At 40.7% G+C, this 20,604-nt stretch overlaps 1 protein-coding gene across 1 annotated transcript in view; it reads right to left on the bottom strand.

The window, feature by feature from the left end:
- LOC104160034 (lethal(3)malignant brain tumor-like protein 3) overlaps positions 1-13,447 on the bottom strand; it is a gene marked incomplete at its 3' end in the record, with an annotated part of 45,566 nt that extends 32,119 nt beyond the window's left edge. Inside the window, exons 1-2 of the mRNA XM_009698085.1 lie at positions 13,340-13,447; positions 463-574 (exon numbers count right to left, since the gene is read on the bottom strand). Of these exons, the coding sequence (XP_009696387.1) occupies positions 463-574; positions 13,340-13,441 (214 nt within the window). The remainder of the gene's footprint in view (positions 1-462; positions 575-13,339) is intronic.
- Between the last annotated feature and the right edge of the window lie 7,157 nt (positions 13,448-20,604).

The following is a 20,604-nucleotide window of genomic DNA, read 5'->3' as shown; positions in this document are numbered from 1 at the left end:
CAGCTGAGCACCAGCCAGTATCATGTGAAGGCAGTTTTCAGTGTGCGGTACCTCGGTCACAAATGAACCGTAGACAGTCAGTAAAGTCTGTGGGCAGTCTGGAGAACCAGCTCAATAAAAGTAACATATCAAAATTTCTCAATAATTTAAAGTAAGAAACTATTTTGCAAATTAAATAGAGGGAAAATACTGATTCTAAACTTAGAAAAAATTACCATTAGAAAAAAATTGTGGTTGTAACTGAAATTCAAATGTTTAACAGTGGAATTATTTCCTTTTAATTTAAAATGCATTTGTCATACTTATTCACACCCCAAGAAACAGGTAACATCATCAGAGACACTCCGTGTATTAAAGTAAATAAGGTTTTTTTTTTTTATTTTGAGGCAATCTTCAAGAAAAACTGACACATAAAACAAAATACAATCTACCACAGAAAATGTTTACTGCCTCTTAACTGACCTTCTTGAGCAGTTGGAACCATCCAGGTTGTGGTAGCAGTTGCCTTTTTAACACTTTCCATCTCAGTTTCATCTGTAATCACTTCCAGGGCCCCAAATTCATTCACTCTAAACTGTAAGACAAAACAAATGGTGTAGAGTAAAAATTTACTAATACTCTCTTATGGCAGCATCTTCTATTCACCAGGATAGTTTTTACATGGTGTCCTCACCACAATACCTAACTTATGTGTGTTTCTGCTTATCGTCAAGTAATTGGAAGCAAGCCTTTCTTGTTTCTATCAAGCAAAACGCAAACTCATTCTGTTACCTAAAAATACGAATTTGCAATAGATATTGATATAGATGCCTCCACCTGCAGATCAAAACCTAACTTATACACAAGAATCAAAAAATCAGTAACAGAAATTCATGGGAAAATCTCTTAACCGTATGGTTTTCCTTGCCAGCAAAATAAGTCACTCCAGTCACTGAGTATTTATGCCGAGGAAAAGGGGACTGAACGTCAAATACAAATGCTTCACAGAGTACAGAAATTTCAGCATCCTCCGAAAACACAGTACTTCTCCGCTGTAAAGTGCACATAAACAAACATCTCAAGGCAGTTTATGAGCTGTTTAATTACATGCTGAACGTGATATTACTGTCAGCCAGAAGCAATGCTCAACAATACCCCACACGCTGTGCTTACACAGGAGCACTGGGAGTTATATCCATCCTGCTGCCAGCAGAAAAGCATCTTCCAAATGCCGCAACGATTACAGTGCTACCAGATGAAAATAAACTTCAGCTTCCCAGTCACTACATGGTTTGCAGGCCCAGCTGGTTACACGGGTGGTACTCAAGGCAGGGTTTTGTCCCTGATCGTCTGCTCTGAACAGCGAAGGAGCGTAACTCTCTGAGCTTTGCCACAGAGGACAGGTCTCTAGCAGTGAGGTGCTCTCACCAACTGAGACCAACAGGAAAAATTAGGCCTGAGAGAGTCTTTCAAGGCTCCCCAGCATCCACTCACAAGAATATTCCTTCAGGGCAGTACCATGAAGCCTATTTCTGTTTCTCTGGTCAGGAAATTTTATCTTGGGAAAATGAAAAGAGGAAGAATTGCCTGGCACTACATTGATCTTTTCTGTGCCTCTGGAGGCTGCAGGATGAATCATTCTCGCTCACTATGGACCCTGCTACGGTACGGTACCAAAAATAAGCCATTCTGACTGAAAGCCAAGGTGAGCCCCATGATGTACAGACCACAACAGTGTGCCTTCACCAATATACTCCTTCCAGCCTCAGCATTTGCAAAGAGCCATCAGGTCCTAAGGAACGTGAGCAGCTCAGAAGTAATAAGCTGAGAGGAGGGAGAGGAAGAAGAGAAGGACCTCACACAGTCATATGACTTCTGGAGCCACGATTTTGACTTGCAATCAGCTCACAACACATTTGCGAGCGTGGATAAACTGTTGATAAATCCCTCTGGACTGAAAGACTAGAGTTCAGCTTTGAAAGGCAATCAAATGCAGTAACACCACGTGCTCATACCCCAGTTTATGGACAGACACTCACGCCATTCCACCCAAAGAAAAGCAGTGGAGTTACCATTCAGAAGAGGACCCTTGGGTCTTACAGCTGACTTATGCACCCAGCCTGGTTCCTCTTCTGTTTAAGCTCATTTTTGCTATTGGTGCTTTGCTGCCTCTGCAATAGGTGGATGTCAGAGGGAAAACCTCCCTTGCTTCCAAGACCCCTAACTCTGCAAAGCTGGCTCAGCAAGTGGGCTGGAAGCACAGACCAAAGCACGGTGCTGCAGGCCACCAGCCGACGGTCACAGGGGGTTACTAACCACCTTCTGGAAACACTCTCCTGCACCTTCAGACTGTATCAGCTGGAATATCCGTACACCAATTAACACCTGGGATGTTTCTGCATCATCCCATCAATGTTCAGCCCTGACACTATACACGCATTCCTCCTCCACTGGGGCCTCCTGTGGTAGGTAAGGACGTCACCCTAATTAGCTCAGCGACCCGCCGGCCCTTCTGGCTTCAGAAGGCTGACTGACAGGCATCAAAAGACGACAGACAGATGACTGCAGGGAAGGCTGCTCCTAGCTACCCCTTCAATGGAGGCTGTTCACAGCAGCGAGAGCCAAACCACTAAGGAACTAGCTCCTCAACAGTTGGGCCACCACACTGAGATGGGCTCAGTGATGGAGAGTAACCACTTGCGACTGCCTCACTGCTGCCACTGGGCCGCTGCCTCATCTGTCCTCTGTACCTCCTGTTTTTGCCCACAGCTTCGCCTTTATCAGTGTGAGAGGCCTCCAGCTCCTGTTCAGGCACAAACTTGAAGCAGATATGTCTGCTTTCACTCCCTGCTTCCCCCGCTACAGCTTCGGCATTACTGTGCACGCCGTGCTCTCCATAGCTGACCAGAAAAATGCCTCAGACCTGGGGAGTCGTAGTCTGGTTTTAGCTGGGGAAGAAAAGCAATTAAAAACTTGTGACAGAGGTTAATTGCTTAAAAACGGGATAAATAGATGTACAGAGCAGCAGGCTGCACAAAGCCATCACAGGGTAAGAGCTGCCAGAGCAATGTGCCAACTAGAGTCTACTGTTGGAAGCATGACAAAAAAGGATCTAGATTAACGGTGGTTTATGTGTCTACGAAAAAATTCAGCACTTCCATAAGCCTCTTCTACTTAGAATGCAGGCGACAAAAAACTAAAGGTGAAGATTCTGTCATAATATTTCCTCTCTTTTTGGTGATCTAAGCCAAAATATAGTAAGAGCAGTTCTCCCATATACCTCCCCGGGTGTCTTAACAGTCTGGAAGTTCACAGGAGGTGATACAGAGGGAAGGAAACAGTGCCATTGAGCTAACTTCTAAGGATGGATCCATAGCTTTCTGAGAAGTAAAAATTTGTTTTTAAGTTACAAAACTCCTTAAGTAAATATATCAATTTGCATTGGATTAAGGAATTTTCCTTAAATCTGTCTTCATTAAGGCAAACAGTAAAGTTCCCGTTCATGGAAACAAAGTCAGGCCATTATCAAGTAACTTTTTTAATAATCTCACAAAGAAGCCTGGTGTTTTTCACTTCAATGTTTGAAAAATAATAAATGATAAAGCTTGTTGGGTATGAATTTAACCCACTTGACTTTTGCAAAATGCCTGTTTGCAAATTTTAAGTAACCTCTTAAGAAGGTAATTTTCCATCCCACCTAATGGAGCCAATGGTCTTAAAAAATCAGAAGGCAAAGAAGAGGAGAAAGAAACCTCAACAGCTTTCATGAGTGAATCCACAGTAAGATAAACAAGAATAAATACAACATTTGGATAGAAAATTTAACTTTCAAAGTTTCATGTACAGGTGAGCAACAAGGGCAAAAATACACATTTTCAAGTTACTGCAGTTCTTTTAACACAAATGTATCATAAACTGAGTTGGCAGGATGAGTCCAGTCCTGAGTTGCAGGATGTTAGTGGGTAAGTATACAACACAGAACTTACTTAGCTGCCTTGTTTCGCCGTTTCAACAAGGATCAAAAGGGAATTAAACAGTAGCTTCCACCTAAACATCATTAGAGAATCCTTCCACTCAGAGCTGAGATACATTTTCACATTCTTGGGATACAATGCCCTGATATACCAGGACTTCAGCTTATATGACTGTTAATTTTATTCCCAGGAACATTTTAATATTTGTTCAACAAATTAAGAACACATTGAGGGAAATCAAGGGTTAAATAAACAATAATCAAACATCATAAACACTTTCTGAACCATTTGTCCACATGTTAAGTTCTTCTACAGGGATCAAAATTACTACCAAGAAACATTTTTTAAAAAATTAAAATTGCATTAAAATTTACACAGGACTGGAACAAGTACCATAAGTCACTGAGATGAAGCCTTTGTTTATTGCAGGCAACAGTATCACACAAAGTATTTCATAAATGTTTCAGCTGCAATGGAGAAGAGGACAGATTTTCTGTTATCAGTGCCTCTACTGAAAGTCCATTCCTGAATCTCTTTCTTGAAAAACCTTCTTCTAACTTTCCATTTACACCTATTCTTAGTCAGTTTACACCCAGTTGTTCTTAACCTAACATTACCCTATGGATTACACAGCGCCAGTACCCTAGCGCTTACTTTCTTGGTATTTGAAGCAAGGAATTACATACCCTCAAACTTGATTTTATTAGGCTAAGCACAAGCTCCTTCTGTTCTTCTTACAAAAAATGGAGCTTCATCTTCTTGATCAGTCCATCATTCTTTGCCCACCATATGCTGGGCTCAACCATGGAAATTCACTTTTTCTCAGTGAACGTGACTAAGCATAACACCGCAGGTGGACTCCTGCTGTCCCTCCTCCAGTGGCTTTAGGACCTTTCCATTTCCAATGGAAGTTCTTTGCTTTATCATGCAGGCTGGAAGTTTTACGTAGGGGGCATTATATGTTAAAAGGGCATTCAGTTCACTTTCTGCACATTTCATAAAAATACTCTGTGTATTTGTCACTGTGTGGGATAAAAATAAATTTGCAAACAATGTGAAATGTCTACCACATTGCAGATTAATTCTTAGATACTCAAACCTATAGGGAAGAAATATATACAATCTAGTTTCCAATTAAGTCCCCGCTGTTGTATGTGTCTAATTCAGAGCAACAAGGATCAGACTATCTCCGTTTGCTGTTGCTTGTGCCCTTTTAAGAGTGTACAAGATCTCATCAGTACCCACAGAGATCAAATCAGAATAAAGGCTGCTATTGTTTTATACAAGGTAAAAATATTATTTGGAAGAACAGGCAGAAATAAAAAGGAAGAAAAAGGAAGAGCAACTGAAGTGCAAAGGACAAAAAAGGAGAAAAAAACCTACGCACCTTAATGCAAAGCTTTAAAATAAATCAGAAAAAACAGCCAACACTACCATCTACTGGGCAAGTTAAGGACAAAGAGTTCATTGCAATAAAGACAATTGTTGCTGCATTCCGACAGTAACTTCAGGAACAAAACTTATCTTAATCCCAAAACAGTGCGATTGCCGACTAGCTCAGAAGAAACCTGCAAAATTTGTATTACCCAAACCAAAAGTAAACAGACTAAAAATTCTTTGTGCATATGAAGTAACTAAATGTAAAGTAGCAGAGTTATACAGCAGTCTGTCAAAAGGACTGGCACCTGGGACTCCAGTGATACAAGCCAAAGAACTACACTCAGATCTCTGGTTAACAAACAGTTACCATCATTCTTGATTTTAATCACCGTTTAATCACAGTGATTTCGGTGGGACTGCTCAGATAAATCAGAGCCTTTCTGGCATCTTACAGCTCCTCCTCTCTTTAAAGCAAAAGAATCGCCTATAGACATTGTATTGTCCAACCACATCCTGCTACATGCCAAACTACTTTTTACATATTACTTAAGTTGAATAAGTTAGTAAATGCCAGAACTTGTCCATTCAACCATTCTCCTCTTCTGTGTGTGTGTGCGATACAGTCTTTACGTGAGCGATCACATACTATTTTTTCCACAGAGCCCCTGCCCCAGGCAGGGGCTGGATAGCATTCAGAAAATGAGGCAGCTGTTGGGTATTTTTATACTCTTTCTTCAAGCAGTAAAGCCAGTCTTATTTACTCTACACGGTTTGAAAGCAGGACTGTTTATTTTCTTTTTTTTAAAAAAACAAACACTGAAATAACAAAGAGCATGTATCTAAAAAAGCTTTAGGCACTCTAGCAATTACTCTTACAATGCAGTGCAAAGTAATTCCTGAAACAAAATCTCTGTTCTCAGCCACTTACAAAAGAAAATAAAAATCTCTCTTCCTAGCTCTTCACCCTTCTGAATACTCTGCTCGCAGCTTATTTCAAAGCACTCAGTAAGCATGTGATTCCTGACGCTTGCCTGGTCACAAAATTTTGACTCTTTCAGGGACAGAGGTGGTATGGGGAACCTGTCCCTGCACCTGACTATTCCCTTTCTTTAACGATGAGAAGGGATCCTGCCTGCATGCTCCTGCTCTGCAAGTACAGCAAAAGACGAACAACCTAAGTAGGATCCCAGGCTATTTAGGACTCCCTAAACCATAATCAGCAGAGATTAAATTCCACACCATGACCAAGGGGCAGGGTTAGACCCCCCTCTCACTGGAATGATGCTGTCAGCAAGAAAGTCAAGCACTTCAAGCAATCTTCGATTGATTTTAAGATGCTTCAGTAACACTGCAATAGGCTAATCCTGAAGTAATGAAGAAGAGAGAACAATTTGCATGCAAAAGAAAAGGTTTCTTCCTTCCTGGGCAGGCACAAGCAGGAAAGGATTACTATTAAATTACAACCTTCCAAAAAAAAAAATAATAGTAGGAACATTCTCTCATCACTTCTGAACGGAAAGCTTAGGCACCATCAGAAACCATACACCTTTAGCAAGACGGACTGACATTTCCCCAGCAAACCACCGATACTTCAGTCTTGTCTGCTGTAATGTTTATCTACTTTATTCTTAGACACTCCTCAGGCTCTTCCAATTCCCGCCCTTCACCCTGAGTGCTCAAGAATTATCTTGGTACCAGAGGGCTTCTCAATGACTTCTCTCCACTGCAAACTCAGTCTGCCCTATTATCTCCACTTGAGTAGGAAACTGCAGCTAAACAGACTTTCTTAAGGTGACACATAAATCAGCGACAGAGCCAGAAGTCAAGGCCTGCCAAGACGACGTTTATCGATCTAGAAGTTGACCTACAAAGCAACCCTGGCTCTGAATTATTTTGGCCAGAATATTTCTAAATACCAACCGCTAATATCTCATGGGGAACTCAAGCAAGTGACAAATAAAAAATGAATGGCTACCTGCCAAAGTTTTGGTTCCAAGTGAGTTGTTCGGCACCGCACAGGAAGGCTGTGGTAGAAGCAAGAGCAGCACTAAGCTTTCCTGTGTGGGATTTACCTGCATTAATCACAAAACTACTCCTTCCCCTTCCTGAAATCCTCTGCCCAGCTATTTACAAGTCTAACAGCATCTGCAGCAAATGACGCAGTAGATTTTGTGGTAAAATAGCACATGATCATTTAAGTGAAGACTCTACCGTGACTACACATGAGGAAGCCCAACTAAAGATCCAAACGTAAACCTGATTCTGGCATTCCTTGGCTTTGGAGTTTTAGCAATTTTATCAGCGAAATTTCGTTTTCGGTCTTTCTGTTTTAAAATAAGGTAAAATCATTTTATGACAATGCAAAGTTTTAACCAGAAATCTATGGCGATGAAGTGCAACATGAGTCAATTCATTACATTACATTGCAACAGAAGTTACTTCCATGTGGAAAAGGCCAGCCCACTAGGTACATCTGCTGGGGCTCAGATGTGGTCAGAGAAAGCCTATTCTGCCTTGCTTTCTCCTCCCTGCACCACTCCTTACCAGCTTCCTGAAAGGGACTCCATCTTCTCCCGGGAATAACGCCTTCCTGGGGGAGGCGGTGATTTAACCGGTTCCCGGCAGTCAATGTTTCCTGCGGACACCGAGGGACTCTCCCTTGAGAGCAAAATGTCTCCCCAGATTCAGTGCAGCACATGACACCGTGTGAGGACAGAAATAGCTTTGCAATAAAAAAGCACTGTAGTTAGTTATCGCCTGAGACACTACCGGTATTTCTGACATATAATCATGTGAGGAAAAAAAGAGTAAGTTGTTTTCAAAATGTTAATTATCTCAAGCTCAAGTGCAATTTCAGAACGGGCAGGTGGAAGGAAGTACTTCACTGCCTTGAGTTGCTGCACCTCTGCATCCAGAAACACAGCACTCGGAATCACCGTCTCCTTCTTTACAGCACGGCTGCAAACACCAAGCACCAGTGATCACTATTCCACCATTCATGTTCCACCATCATAGCTGGTTTCCTATGATATTAGCTGTCCAACTTTATTTACAGGTTAATGTCTTCATCATCAAAATTAATTTTTTTTTCCCCCATTCAAGCACAATTTGCAAGCTGGAAATAATGACCAAAATTCTGTCCATGAAGTATATAACAGCTCACTTTCCAAACACAAGCACTAGAAAACTCATTACGAAGCACTTCATAAACTTCTGTCACTGCAGTAGGAAGTGACTGTAAATTATTACAGCTTTTCCAATTTAATGAGTACATTTAAATCTTGAAGTGATGGTGCTACTGCCTGCACTCGGCACAGAGATTTAAAAAAAAAAAAAAAAAGAGAAAAAAGAAGAGTATTTCACATTTACATTCACACCATGCAGAGTAACTGGTAAGCACTGATGTTTTTCAGATAAGCATACATTACTTAGCCTGCCACATGAAGGCATTCTGTAATTTGTAAACTATTTTAAACTGTACTGGAATTCAACTTTTCTCTTTTATTTAAACATCTTGAAAGAACTAATACACAATGCTAAAATTTTTGTTCTCAGTCTCCAGTGCATCATAGTGTACGATTTTTAATTCTCCCTATCCCCTGAATAATTGGAAATTCTAGCATTTTCCACAACCATTCACTATTTGGCTCTCACACGGGATGCTCAAAGCAGCGTTCAAGGAGTATTAACTATTTTATGACTATTTTTGCTAAAGAGTTTTAACAAAATCTGTATAAGAATGTATTTCCCCAGCCTTCTCCAACTATGAGTGACAAAAACCTAATGATTAAGACTGCCCAAAAGGAAAAGAAGGAAAAGAAGATTTTCAGCATTTTACCTATGTGGAAACAGATGCAGACATGGCATGGCTGAGAACAGAGGCTTGGTACCTGACTGGGCTCCCTCGTTTGGATTAGCCTGGGAAGTGACTGCCCCTGGTGCAGTCTGTCTCAGTAAGGTCTGGTAGGCATGAAACTGCCCATAGGACTTTGTAACAAAAAGAAGGAATGCAATTTCCTATTTCTGTGTTCTTCTACATCGTAAGAAAAGTTAAATTCAAGCAAAGAGAAAAAAATAATGGGAAAAGTTATTTGTAAACATTTCAAGCATTTTACACTATTTGCAATAGCTTTTTACCACTTGTTATTCATAGAGGAACTTATATTCACAAAAATGAAGTGGTTCTTAAAAGGAATGGTTGCTCAGATATACTTGCCTGATAATCTGAGGAGGTTGGATATTAATATAGCACACAAGAAAAGAGATTTCTTAAAAAGTGCGTATGTACAACTAAGCATGAAACTTCATCATGCCACCAGTAAAGACAAGCAAACGCCAGATGACTTACATGACTAAAAATAAGGACTGCAAGTAGGTAACTGCCCAAAACCTCCACATTAAAAAGCAGCATTTCAACATTTTGGTATACGTTTAACTTAAAACATGCTTATACAATATAGTTTACCAAATCTGAGTGTTGAAAGACAATCTTCCCCAACATTTTACGAAAAGACTAAACATGAGAATGTAAGCTATACATTGCCTGCAATGAATAATTCAGCTATTGCTTATTATTTATTATAAAAAACCCAGGCACTCTAATCTATTACCAAGTTGTAAAATAGAAGCTTTGGATTTGTGCATTTTGCTACTACAGTGTTTTCACCAGATTTTTCAATTGTATGTCAATGTAAATACATGGCAACGGTTTGATATCTTTAGCGGAACAATTCTACTACAAGACACATGCAAGCTTACAAGCAGTAACTGCTATGTAAGGCCAATTTCTTTAGGTTCAGGACACAGTATTAAAATACTCTGTTATCAGGACAGTTCAGGTAAACCATTCACACTAACCCTATTCTGAGGATTCCACAATGAGCATAACATACCTTCCACAATCACATTTACAGTTTCAAGGGATTAGTCATCCTTTTAACCATCAGTACTTAGAAGCAGTCCTGAAAAAATAAGTTGTTACAATTGTCTCAAAAGCTTAAAAATCCTTAGTATTCTAACAGCTCAAATTGTTTTGGTATCTATATAAATGCCCAGTCTGTCAGCGAGTCTTGATGCTCCCTGGTCCAGTGATGTCTCCAGGCTAATTCTGCATTGTTAGAAAATATTCTTCCTTCAGCCAGTGTTAGAATAGCTTCATTTCAATTTCATCCAGCAACCCCCTTGCTTTTATATTTAAAAAAAGACCAGAATGAGCTGCCTGACCAATTCTCTCTGGATCTTTCATCATTCTGGGTACATTACCATTGCACTTCTGACTGTGTCTTCCTTAATGCCTGGACGAAAGAAAGAATCTCTGTCCAAAACTCAAATACCTGTTTGTTTCCAAATAAAAATAAAACCCAGAAGAGCAACCTTAAAATGAAGCTCATGCTTTCCTGAAAAGGACATAGTTAAGAATCTTCTTACATGAGTTCTTGAAGTTACCCTCAGCTATACCTCCCAGTCCCTTCCCTCGCTTTGTATGGAAGCTTTCCCATTCCTCTACTAATTAACAACCCAACCTTTGTTTCGGTTTTGTTTATTTTGACATAGGGTAACCAGAACTGAACAAAGCATGTACCAATGATTTATATGAGATTATTATATTTTCCTGCAATGTTCCCTTTTTTTTTCCTCAAACATTTCAGTATTACATTTGCCTTTCACACAATGTTGCTTATTAAAATAGAAAGGAATTTTAAAAGTCTAGACTTTTAAAAAAAAAACAGAACTGGTCAGGGATGTGCATACTGATGCTAGCCTTGGCAGCAGCGACCATAAGATGGTGGAAGTCTACAATCCTGAAAGAAGCGAGCAAAACAAATACCGAAACAGCAGTCCTTGACTTCAGGAGAGGCAGATTTTGGCTTGTTCAGAGATCTGCTTGGCAGGATCGTACAGGAGACTGCTTTAAAGGATAAATAGTCCCAGGAAATCTGGATATCTCTCCAGGTACTTCACAGCAGAAGAACGATGCACGCCAACATGCAAGAAGTACACAAACGTGGATGAAGGCCAATGTGAATGAACTAGGGACTCCTGACTTAGTTCAAATGGAAAAGGAAGTAACCAGAAGGTGAAACAGGGGAAATATCATATAGAGAAGGCATATAGTCATATTGCTGTAGTGTACAATCATGGAATTGGGAAACCCAGAGGTCAGCTGGAGAAGAAAACAGCAAAAGCAACAAGAAAGGCTTCTATATGTGTACAGGCAGCAACATCAAATTACCAAATCCGAGGGAGTGGCCGACAAATTGAAAGGCAGGGTTGCTATTCAGAAAGACCTCAACATGCTGAAGAAATAGGCTAACAAGATCTCATGAAGGTCTACCAAAGTACGTGCGAGGTCCTGTACCTGCGACAGAGCAGCTGTGTGCACGAGGGCAGCCCAGGGACCGACTATTCGAAAGCAGCTTTGCAGAAAAAGACCTACGAGTTGAACGTGAGTCAGCAACGTGCCCTGGCAGCAACAGCGGCCACGAGCATCCAGGGCTGCTTTAGCGAGAGGGTAGCCAGCAGGTCGTTATTCCCCTCTCTTTAATACTGATGGGACCACATGTGGATGACCGTGTCCAGCACAAGAAAGACACTGACACACTGGACAAGTCTGGCAGATGCCACCAAAACAAGTAGGGGCTGTAGCAGATGACATGCAAGGAGAAGCTCAGCCAACTTGTTTGCTCGGTCTCAAGAACAGGAGAGATTTTACCGCTGTCTTCCAGTAGTTAATGGGAGGATACATAGGGGATGGAGCCAGGTTCTTCTCAGATGCGCACAGTAAAAGGACAAGAGACAGCAGGCACAAGCTGCAAACGGGGAAATTCCAACAAAGTATCCATAAAAGGAAAAAATCACTATGAAGGTGGTCAAATGCTGGAACAGGTTGCCCAGAGAGACTGTGGTATCTCCATCCCTGGAGATAATCAAATCTGTACCGGACAAGGCCCTGAGCAACCTGATCTAAGTCAGCCTACAGTCCGGGGTGCTCAGGGGCGGGGTCCTGAGGTCCTTTTCAAAGAAAATTATTCTGTGAACCTATTCGATGGTTCTGTGATTACCAAAAAAAAAAAAAAAAAAAAAAACCCACACCAGGAAAACACACTTGCAACATGTACTCCCTGAATTGCAAACGTTTTTTGACTCCCTACTTCAAGAACAGAAATTGTATCAGCCACCAAGGGATACAAAGTTGCTTTTGAAAAACACACATTTTCTTGTGCGACTCCTCTTAAAAAATAAACTGTGAGAAAACTTCATCAACGTTAGCCTAAATGGAATGATATGAAAATATTTACTATAATCAACAGGAAATAGGTGCAAGAAAGTCTCTAATACCGAAACTGTATGTTTAGCTAATGCAGCGGAGGACATCTTCTGACAACATAGTAAAAAGTATCAGACAAATAAAAAAAATACACAGAACATTTCGAAAACAAAATAACATTGTTACAATTTACTTCAGTAAACACAACCAGTGTGAAAAATGTAATGAAAAGTACTATTCCAGTATCATTCAAATTTCTAAACTATACCAAACTCAGAAGCACTCAATTTATCCATTTTTCTAGGCACCCACATGACAAAAGCACGGCAAAAATAAACTATTTTTAGAAATAAAAAGAACTAAGAATATGAGACTGTGAGAGTCAATGACAGTATAAAGATTCTTAGTGATACCGTAATACAATGCTTTAAGTGGACTGAATTTTCACACTTAAATTTTGAGATTTCTTTTGGATTTTGTGCACTTGATTACTTCTGTCTATGTAGTGAGGCAGTGCTAATTTATGCCTTCCTACAGGGATGACGGCTGTCTGTGCCAGCACCAGAAACTGAATCAAGAAACTCCAGAGCTAAAAGCTAACAGGCTACAGTCTCTTAACTCAGAGCTGCAGATTCATGTTTTATTCATAAAAGCAGATACCTACACACCAGCTTGTGAAATGCATTCTTTTGGCATTTAACATTTTTATTTAATTTATTAAAAAAATTACATATCTTACCTTTAGGTCACTTCCTGGTAAAGTACCTATGCCATCCTTCCAGTCCATAGCACTAAACACATCAAACTCTTGACCATTTCCACTAGAGGCAGATTCATTCATGATGCATGTACTAAAAAAAAAAATTTAAAAAAAAGAAGATTTTATCTGAAAACCTGTAAGTGGTTTAATGCTTATATCACTGGACATTTTTTCAAATACACTCCATAGATTAGTTTCAAATGCTTCCTTCAGCACACTGGCACTGTGGACAACTGATGACAATGCTGATAATACACACTAATGTAATAAAAGCGAGGGGAAATCTTTTGAAAATCTTAAAAAAGAACACCTGTTTTATTGACTAGGAGGCTATTAATGAGGTTGTATTGAGAAAAATGAAAAATTCCGAACTGCAAATAAATTGACACGGGGAAAACATACCTCAAGTATACCTAAGAAAAACATTTGTTCTGGTGAAGGCAAGACATGAGTGCACTGATCAATAGAACTGCTTTTCCTTAACATTAGATAACATGCTGATGTGAATGTTTGGCCCAAGTTCAAATTAAAATTTCAAAATTAATTTGAAACTGTCTTTCATTTTCACCGTCTGACTCAGGACACCCAAATATTCCTTGCCTGTTTCCATACAGTTTCACTAAATTTTGATTTGCATTTGTAAAATTTATGTACACGTAGAGAAGCACATATACACCAGAGAAAACAATGGCTTTGCAAGACTTTATTCTACTGGATCCCTCTGTTTCAGAACAGTGAAAGGAGAGGAGAGACTATTTATCTTCAGAAAGAGTGGATTTGGACATCCTGTTCGGTGGTAAGAGTTTACCCCAAGTAATTTGCACAAGCAACAGAAGTACGCAACACTTGGCACTGACCGCTGGCTTTGGCCCACCACTTGTCACTGTCACCAACACGGCACCAGTTGCACTGAACTGCAGGTGTTTCTAGCAGCCAGTCGTGACTACCACCAACTTCTTCCTTTCCACTTCTCACAAACTCTGCAATCTCTAAATCTGTGGCCTGGCACCTAATTTGCCATTTGTTTAATGTGAAATCTGACTCATTACTTTTCTCTCTGAAAAACTTCTGCGTTATGTCTAGCAGCTGAAATAATTTGTGGCAAAATTAGCTCTGTCTTTGATTTGCGAACTACTAGCAAAAGCTCATCCCTTTTCAAATTACGCTTTCTGAACTTTTTGACAAACATTTTTTAAGCCTCATACTCCGTCCGCAGGCTGCAAACTTTTTCTGCAAGTACCAGTATTTGAAATTCACGTAGGTAGAGAGCTTCCTCAGTGCTTGAACTGGTTTTCTAAAATCTAATCTCTAACTTAGCCCCCACTCCCAAAATCTGCAAATATCTATTAATACGCTCTGGAAATATGGAATTTCCACAAAAAAGACTGAGTGGTATTTGTTCACTCACAAGTAACAGAAAAAGATGCAAACCAAGCAGATGTAAACTCTGGTCATCCAGAAGCCTTTTATCGAGAGTCGGAGGAGAAAAATGCTTAGCTAGTTAAATCTGTTGCCTGAAAAATAATCGAATTTACATTTTTTTATCAGAAAAATTGCACCAATCACCGTACCACCACCACTACAGACAGATACTACTCTGGTTTTGGGTCCGCAATGTGGACTCCCTTGCATTTCTACTTGTTTTCCTCCTCATTTCTAGCAGAATTCTTTAAATCCCTGAGCAACACCTTACTCCACAAGTATTTTCATGACACTACAGCCACCACGCAATACCAACAGGATAGCAGGAGCTGGACCTCAGTCAGTAACCACTGCCTGGGGTGAAAGCTTCTGCATTCCCCTTCATTTCATATGATGAGTAGGCTTTACAGAAGGCACTTTGAGAAAACTTCATGTATTTCACACGACAAGTTTGAAGTAAGAAGAACCACATGATTCAATGTGTCTTCTCCATCTTTAATTTCAGTAATCCTCTATGAGAAAGTATTGAAAACTGTACCATAAACGCACAAAAATTAATTTTAAAATATTTCAATAAATCTAAACAAATTCAGTGCAAAGTGAGAAATTCCCCAAAGCCATAGACCTTATCTTGTAAAATCACTCCTAGGCAAAATCCACCACCAATACAACTTGGACGATCTCCGTTTGATCCGGGAGCACGCTACCCTGCAGAGCTCAAGCCCACCGAGCATTGCATCCAGCCCTCCACACCGCAACAGACCAACTCAAGCAGGCTGCCACCCAGCTGAACCACAGCACGATAGCAGAGGCCCAGGCCATCTCTCAAGAGCACAAGACACAAGATGCTAAGGAGTAGCTGAAAAATTGGATCTATCCAGAAACCTGTGAAATTTTAAGGGCATGAAACATGCTGGTTTAAGCACATTGGTGTAATGAGCTCCCTGTGATTAGCCTGGCTAAGCACACACAAAGCTGTGCTCTGTATTAACTGAAGTTTCTAAGTAATTTTAAATTACCACCCTATTTAAAGGACACTTCACTCAACCCTCCTGTGGTTTATTTATCACAGAAAACACGTTCTAATGATTTCTGCAGAAGGCATGACCGAAGTCGGGAAGAGACTTGGGAGGCTGCGTGGAAAGTCTTCCTCACAGCAGCCGCCATCCCACGGAGTGAGGAGCAGGAGACCGCCACTCCATCAGATGCTGGCGTCTCTGATAGTGCCACTACTGTTATAGACGTGCTTCGTAACAGAAACAGTTAGAAAAAAATGACATGAGGAAAAAAAATCTTAGAGCCTAGCCTACTTAGGCAGGATGTAAGCTGTGAAAGTAAAAAAAATAAATAAATAAAATTGATAACAGAAATGTTCAGGGCTTATTTCTCTCAAGAAAACATACAAATTTTAACTTAATTACACCTAACAAAGTTTTCTCAGGTTACAATCAGCAATAATGACACATTCTATTGTTTGATAAGGTATTCATTATTGTTTCCCTTTTAAAATTAACTGAACATCAAAGGCACAATCTGTACTTTCACATTCTGCAGCCTTCAGAAGTGTTCTTGGTGGGGATAAAGAGGTCACAGGGCAATGCAGATAGAAATGAATTTACCAAAAGGAATTACATTTAACAAAATACCTGTTTCCAGCTTTGCTGAGTTTGAACAGATGAAAGATAGGGCTATATCCCTCTACTAATGAAATAAGGAGGGAGATAGAGACCAATTAAATTGTTACAGTAACAAGGTACTAAAAAAGGATGAAATCATTGCAATATATACATCTAAATCACAGAACAAAGAAAACTACAGAATGTCTTATCTACTCATTTTCATTTTCAAAGCTCTGATGTAGTTCTTTGAACTAGTATAACTCCCCACATAATGACTTCATTTGCTATAATTTCTGTTGCTACACTTCCAGAAAAGTGGTAAAAATACTAGATGAATAAGGGGCAAAGTAACTGCAGTACTGTCCCTACGCTTGTCACTGAATGTCATCCGATGTGAAGGAAAAGACATAGCAGTAAGAACTTGGAACAGTCATCTTCCAAAAGTATCTCCAAAATCCACTATTAGGGATGTAACTATCGCAGTCTTCGCAGCCATAAGCTACTACATTTATAGAGGAGTGTGCTGGATGTTAATATTTCGACATTAACTTTTAGACATATGCAATAAGTTCACTAAAATAAGCAAGCATGTAAAATAAGATTAGACACATCCTTTAGAAAAACCTTCATTTTTACCAACCGGTTCAACAATAACCGAGTACCTCACAGAGGAGATACTTAATGAGAATAACTGCACTAAAAATAAGATAGTTTCATCTGGTGAAAGACTCTCAAAAGATGTAAAGCAAAGGAACAGGAGAGAATATGCCAAGTGAACTTACAAGTGGTTTTTGAAATAATTATAGGGTTACGTACTGAATACATAGGATTCTTTCTTTCAGTCAGTGCTTTAAAAAACTACCTGACACCTAACCAAATTTTGAAAATCTAAGACGCCACCTGTGAAACGTCCGTATGACTTCCAACCAGTGGGGCCAACTCCATACCGGGTCACTGGGCGGCACAGAGAGGAGATTTCAGCAGTAAAGCCCCCAGTCAGCACTGCCAGATTGGCAGAACCTGTCTGCGATACTGTGTCTTTTCTTTTTATGCATCTCTGTGTATTTTTATTTTTACTTTTGAGGATTTCTGCAGCCACCGTGACAGGACAGTCTAGCAGATTTGTCCCATGCTGGTCCTCTCCCCAGCCGACAGCTCCTGCAAGGAGACGCAAAACTGGACATGTGGAGCCGGAGGAGGTCTCAGCAAGGGGCACCAAGGGCCAAACCAAAGGTCCAAGGGACAGAGGTCCCAAGGGAGACGATGTCCTTATGGCGCCAAGCCATGGTCCCTCTTCCCCACAGGGCTGGGTGACACCAGCATTGACGGATGTTCAGAAACAATGGCAACAGGTAAGTTTTTCGTCCTGCTATCGTAGATGGTTATTTCGGGCATCTCCAAGGAGGAGGATGCTTGACATAGCACCCACGGGCTGCAGGGACACATCTTCCCTGCACAATAAATCAGGAAAATGAAGTGGATCAGAGAGGGGCAACTCAGTGTACCGGAGCTGCAAATACACCAACTTCTAGACACCAGGGGACACACGGATACTCAGCTTCAGCTTTATTTAACGTGTAAGAATGTGAATACTACCCGGGCTGACTCGTTACACCGTTGAAGCCACACGAAGCAGAATTACCCCTCGCAACATAAGCTCCCTCTATTTCAGACAGACTTTGTACTAAGTTAGCTTCATAGTAACAGCAAAAGCAAAGCCAACTGACTGTAAACCCACCGGGGTGAGCCCCGCTTTTCTCCTCGCAATCCTCTCTTTGAGCTGGGTACACCCCACACTTGCCTCTTTCTCACCCTTCATCTTTTTTGCACCTGATTCTTCACTTAAAGAAAAACAACCACAACAGGAACCGTCCAGGAAACGGTAAAATACTTTGAGGCTATCCACCACATTTTAATACATGCTTTGCTTTGTACCTGTTTAATAGTTCAATTATTTTACTGTTTCATTAAAAGAAGTATCTGCAGATTACACATTTCCTTCAAAATATCTGTTTTGTTGCTACTAGTTCTGCCACGTTTCCATTCTGTGTGCTGAAGAGCTGTCTGAGTAAATTTCACTATTTTGCCTGTTGCTCATGAAGTTTATTATAAGCTCTTTTAAAGACGAGATGTATAGCTAATATAAGTATTCACAAAGGGACCACAGCTTAAAATTCTTCGCCATTCTTAACACTTGTAACAGAAAACAGAAGAGATTTCCTATTGATGATGTCCCTTTAGCATTATTTCCTCTTATTTCATCTGTTGCTGCTCTCACGCCTGCTAGATTCCCCAGGGGTACTGTGTATGTTTGTTCCTGCTTCCCAATGCATCGGCTTAGAATCTTTTTCCTCACAGAAAGAATCTGGCCGCAAATGCATCACAAACCGCTGCGAAGCCTGAGTCTGCACCAGTGCTGCGGGAGGTTCGCGCTGTCCTCACCTGAGCCTGGTCCCTGCCAGCGAGCTAACACAGGTAGTGCCGTACCATTGCTAGAAACCGGGTAACACGCAGCCTTCATCCACCGCCTCATTTTCAAATATCCACAGAACACCAGAATAACAACAGTCACCCGATGCCAAAGCTATCCCATCATCTAAGGAAACTTACCGCTGACAACTTTTATCTTGTTTACAAAGAAAACCTCACACCGAAAAAGTATTTCCTCTGCAACGCTTTCATGACTTCTTTGTTTCTGTTATTGCCTGTGCAGTCCTGACTGCAGGGTTAAACTACTCAGACAGTAAGACTTGAGTAAAACAACTCTGAAATCCTATGTCTTAATTTCTCTTAATTCCTTGAACCAGGCACAGAAAGTTACAGAAAACTTCTGCCTCTATTTGTGCCTCCTTCCCTCCCACACGTAGACACCTCCTTGAGAAGAACTGTGACGCACCAAATCTTCACACTGAGCATCACCTGACCTATTTCAAATTGTTATTTCTTACCCCAAGTTAATTCAATATGTCTGAACGCTCCTTTTGTCTCACGCCTTCTTCTTCTCCCGGTTCTTAACAGCTTCCATGAGCTCTGCTGTCCTTAAACAATTAATCCACCTTTTTCTCGCTCCTAAATACACCCAGCATTTATAGACTTTCTCTTCTCTCCAACTCATAAAGAGCTCGTATCTCCCATTCTGACGACCGGTCCTACTACTGGCGCACTAATAAGCTACAACTACACACAATCACTTTCTTCACTAAGCCCTATGCCAGGTAATCACCGGTTCCTCACACCCGTCACTCACAGTCCATCATCCTACTTACCAGCAGTATTAAAAAACCCAAAGAGTAAACGAAATAGCCCACAAAAAGTCAACCATCTCTCTTCACAGAATACGTGATGCCCAATAAAACTGAACAAGCCAGAGGAAAAGGACTCATCACATAATCATTTTCTTAAGTTACCAGAACTTTTAAAAGCAACACTCTAGAAAAACTCATTAAACTGAAGGTGAAACATACACCACAACAACAAACAAAACCAGAGTTCACTGCAATTGCCCAACTGACAACAAAAACCATCCAAGAAGATGATTGCTTCAGCCACCTTCATTAGAGCACCAGTTCATGAGAAGACCAACTGGGCCAAGGTCAAAGCTGCCTAAGTCACACCAGGAAAAAACGAGTACCTGGCACCACCCGGGCTTAAGCGGAGCGCTTTACTGCCTTCAGCCGCTGGTTTGAGGGACTTTCTCTTACAAATGTTCATCATATAAACTGGGAACATGATAACTTCCTTGGTAAAAAGCATTAGTTTCCTGAACAGCTTTTAGATTTGCATTAAGAAAACTGTGTTATGATCCTGAACACAGAATACGTCCTAAAACGACACACACTGAAGTTTTTGTATCACCAGTTTTATTTATGCTCACCACCTGATTTTTAGCACCCACGACTGAGCATCCGTTCATGAGCAGAAACAAACGGCAAAACCGGTCAGTCCAATGCCACTCGACTACACGGGGAAATCAAAAAGAAAAATAAAACAGAAGAAAACTGAAAATATAACTCGCGCTACTTTTCACTGTAAAGCTTACACACCCCACGCTACTTCGCACAGGTAATTACAAGAAATGGAAGAGGCTGCGACCCTCGCCACCCGGGGAGGCTGCTACATCTTCAGGGGCCTCCTTCCCAAGGAGCGTTACTCGCTGGGGCTCAAACCGCGCTCCCGAGTGGGACAAGTGACACGGCCACGGGG

Source organism: Cariama cristata, unplaced genomic scaffold, assembly GCF_000690535.1.
Source record: "Cariama cristata isolate BGI_N322 unplaced genomic scaffold, ASM69053v1 scaffold4534, whole genome shotgun sequence".
NCBI lineage: Eukaryota > Metazoa > Chordata > Aves > Cariamiformes > Cariamidae > Cariama > Cariama cristata.
The sequence above is the reverse complement of the archived record's forward strand: the minus strand, read 5'-3'. Positions and strand labels throughout refer to the sequence as shown.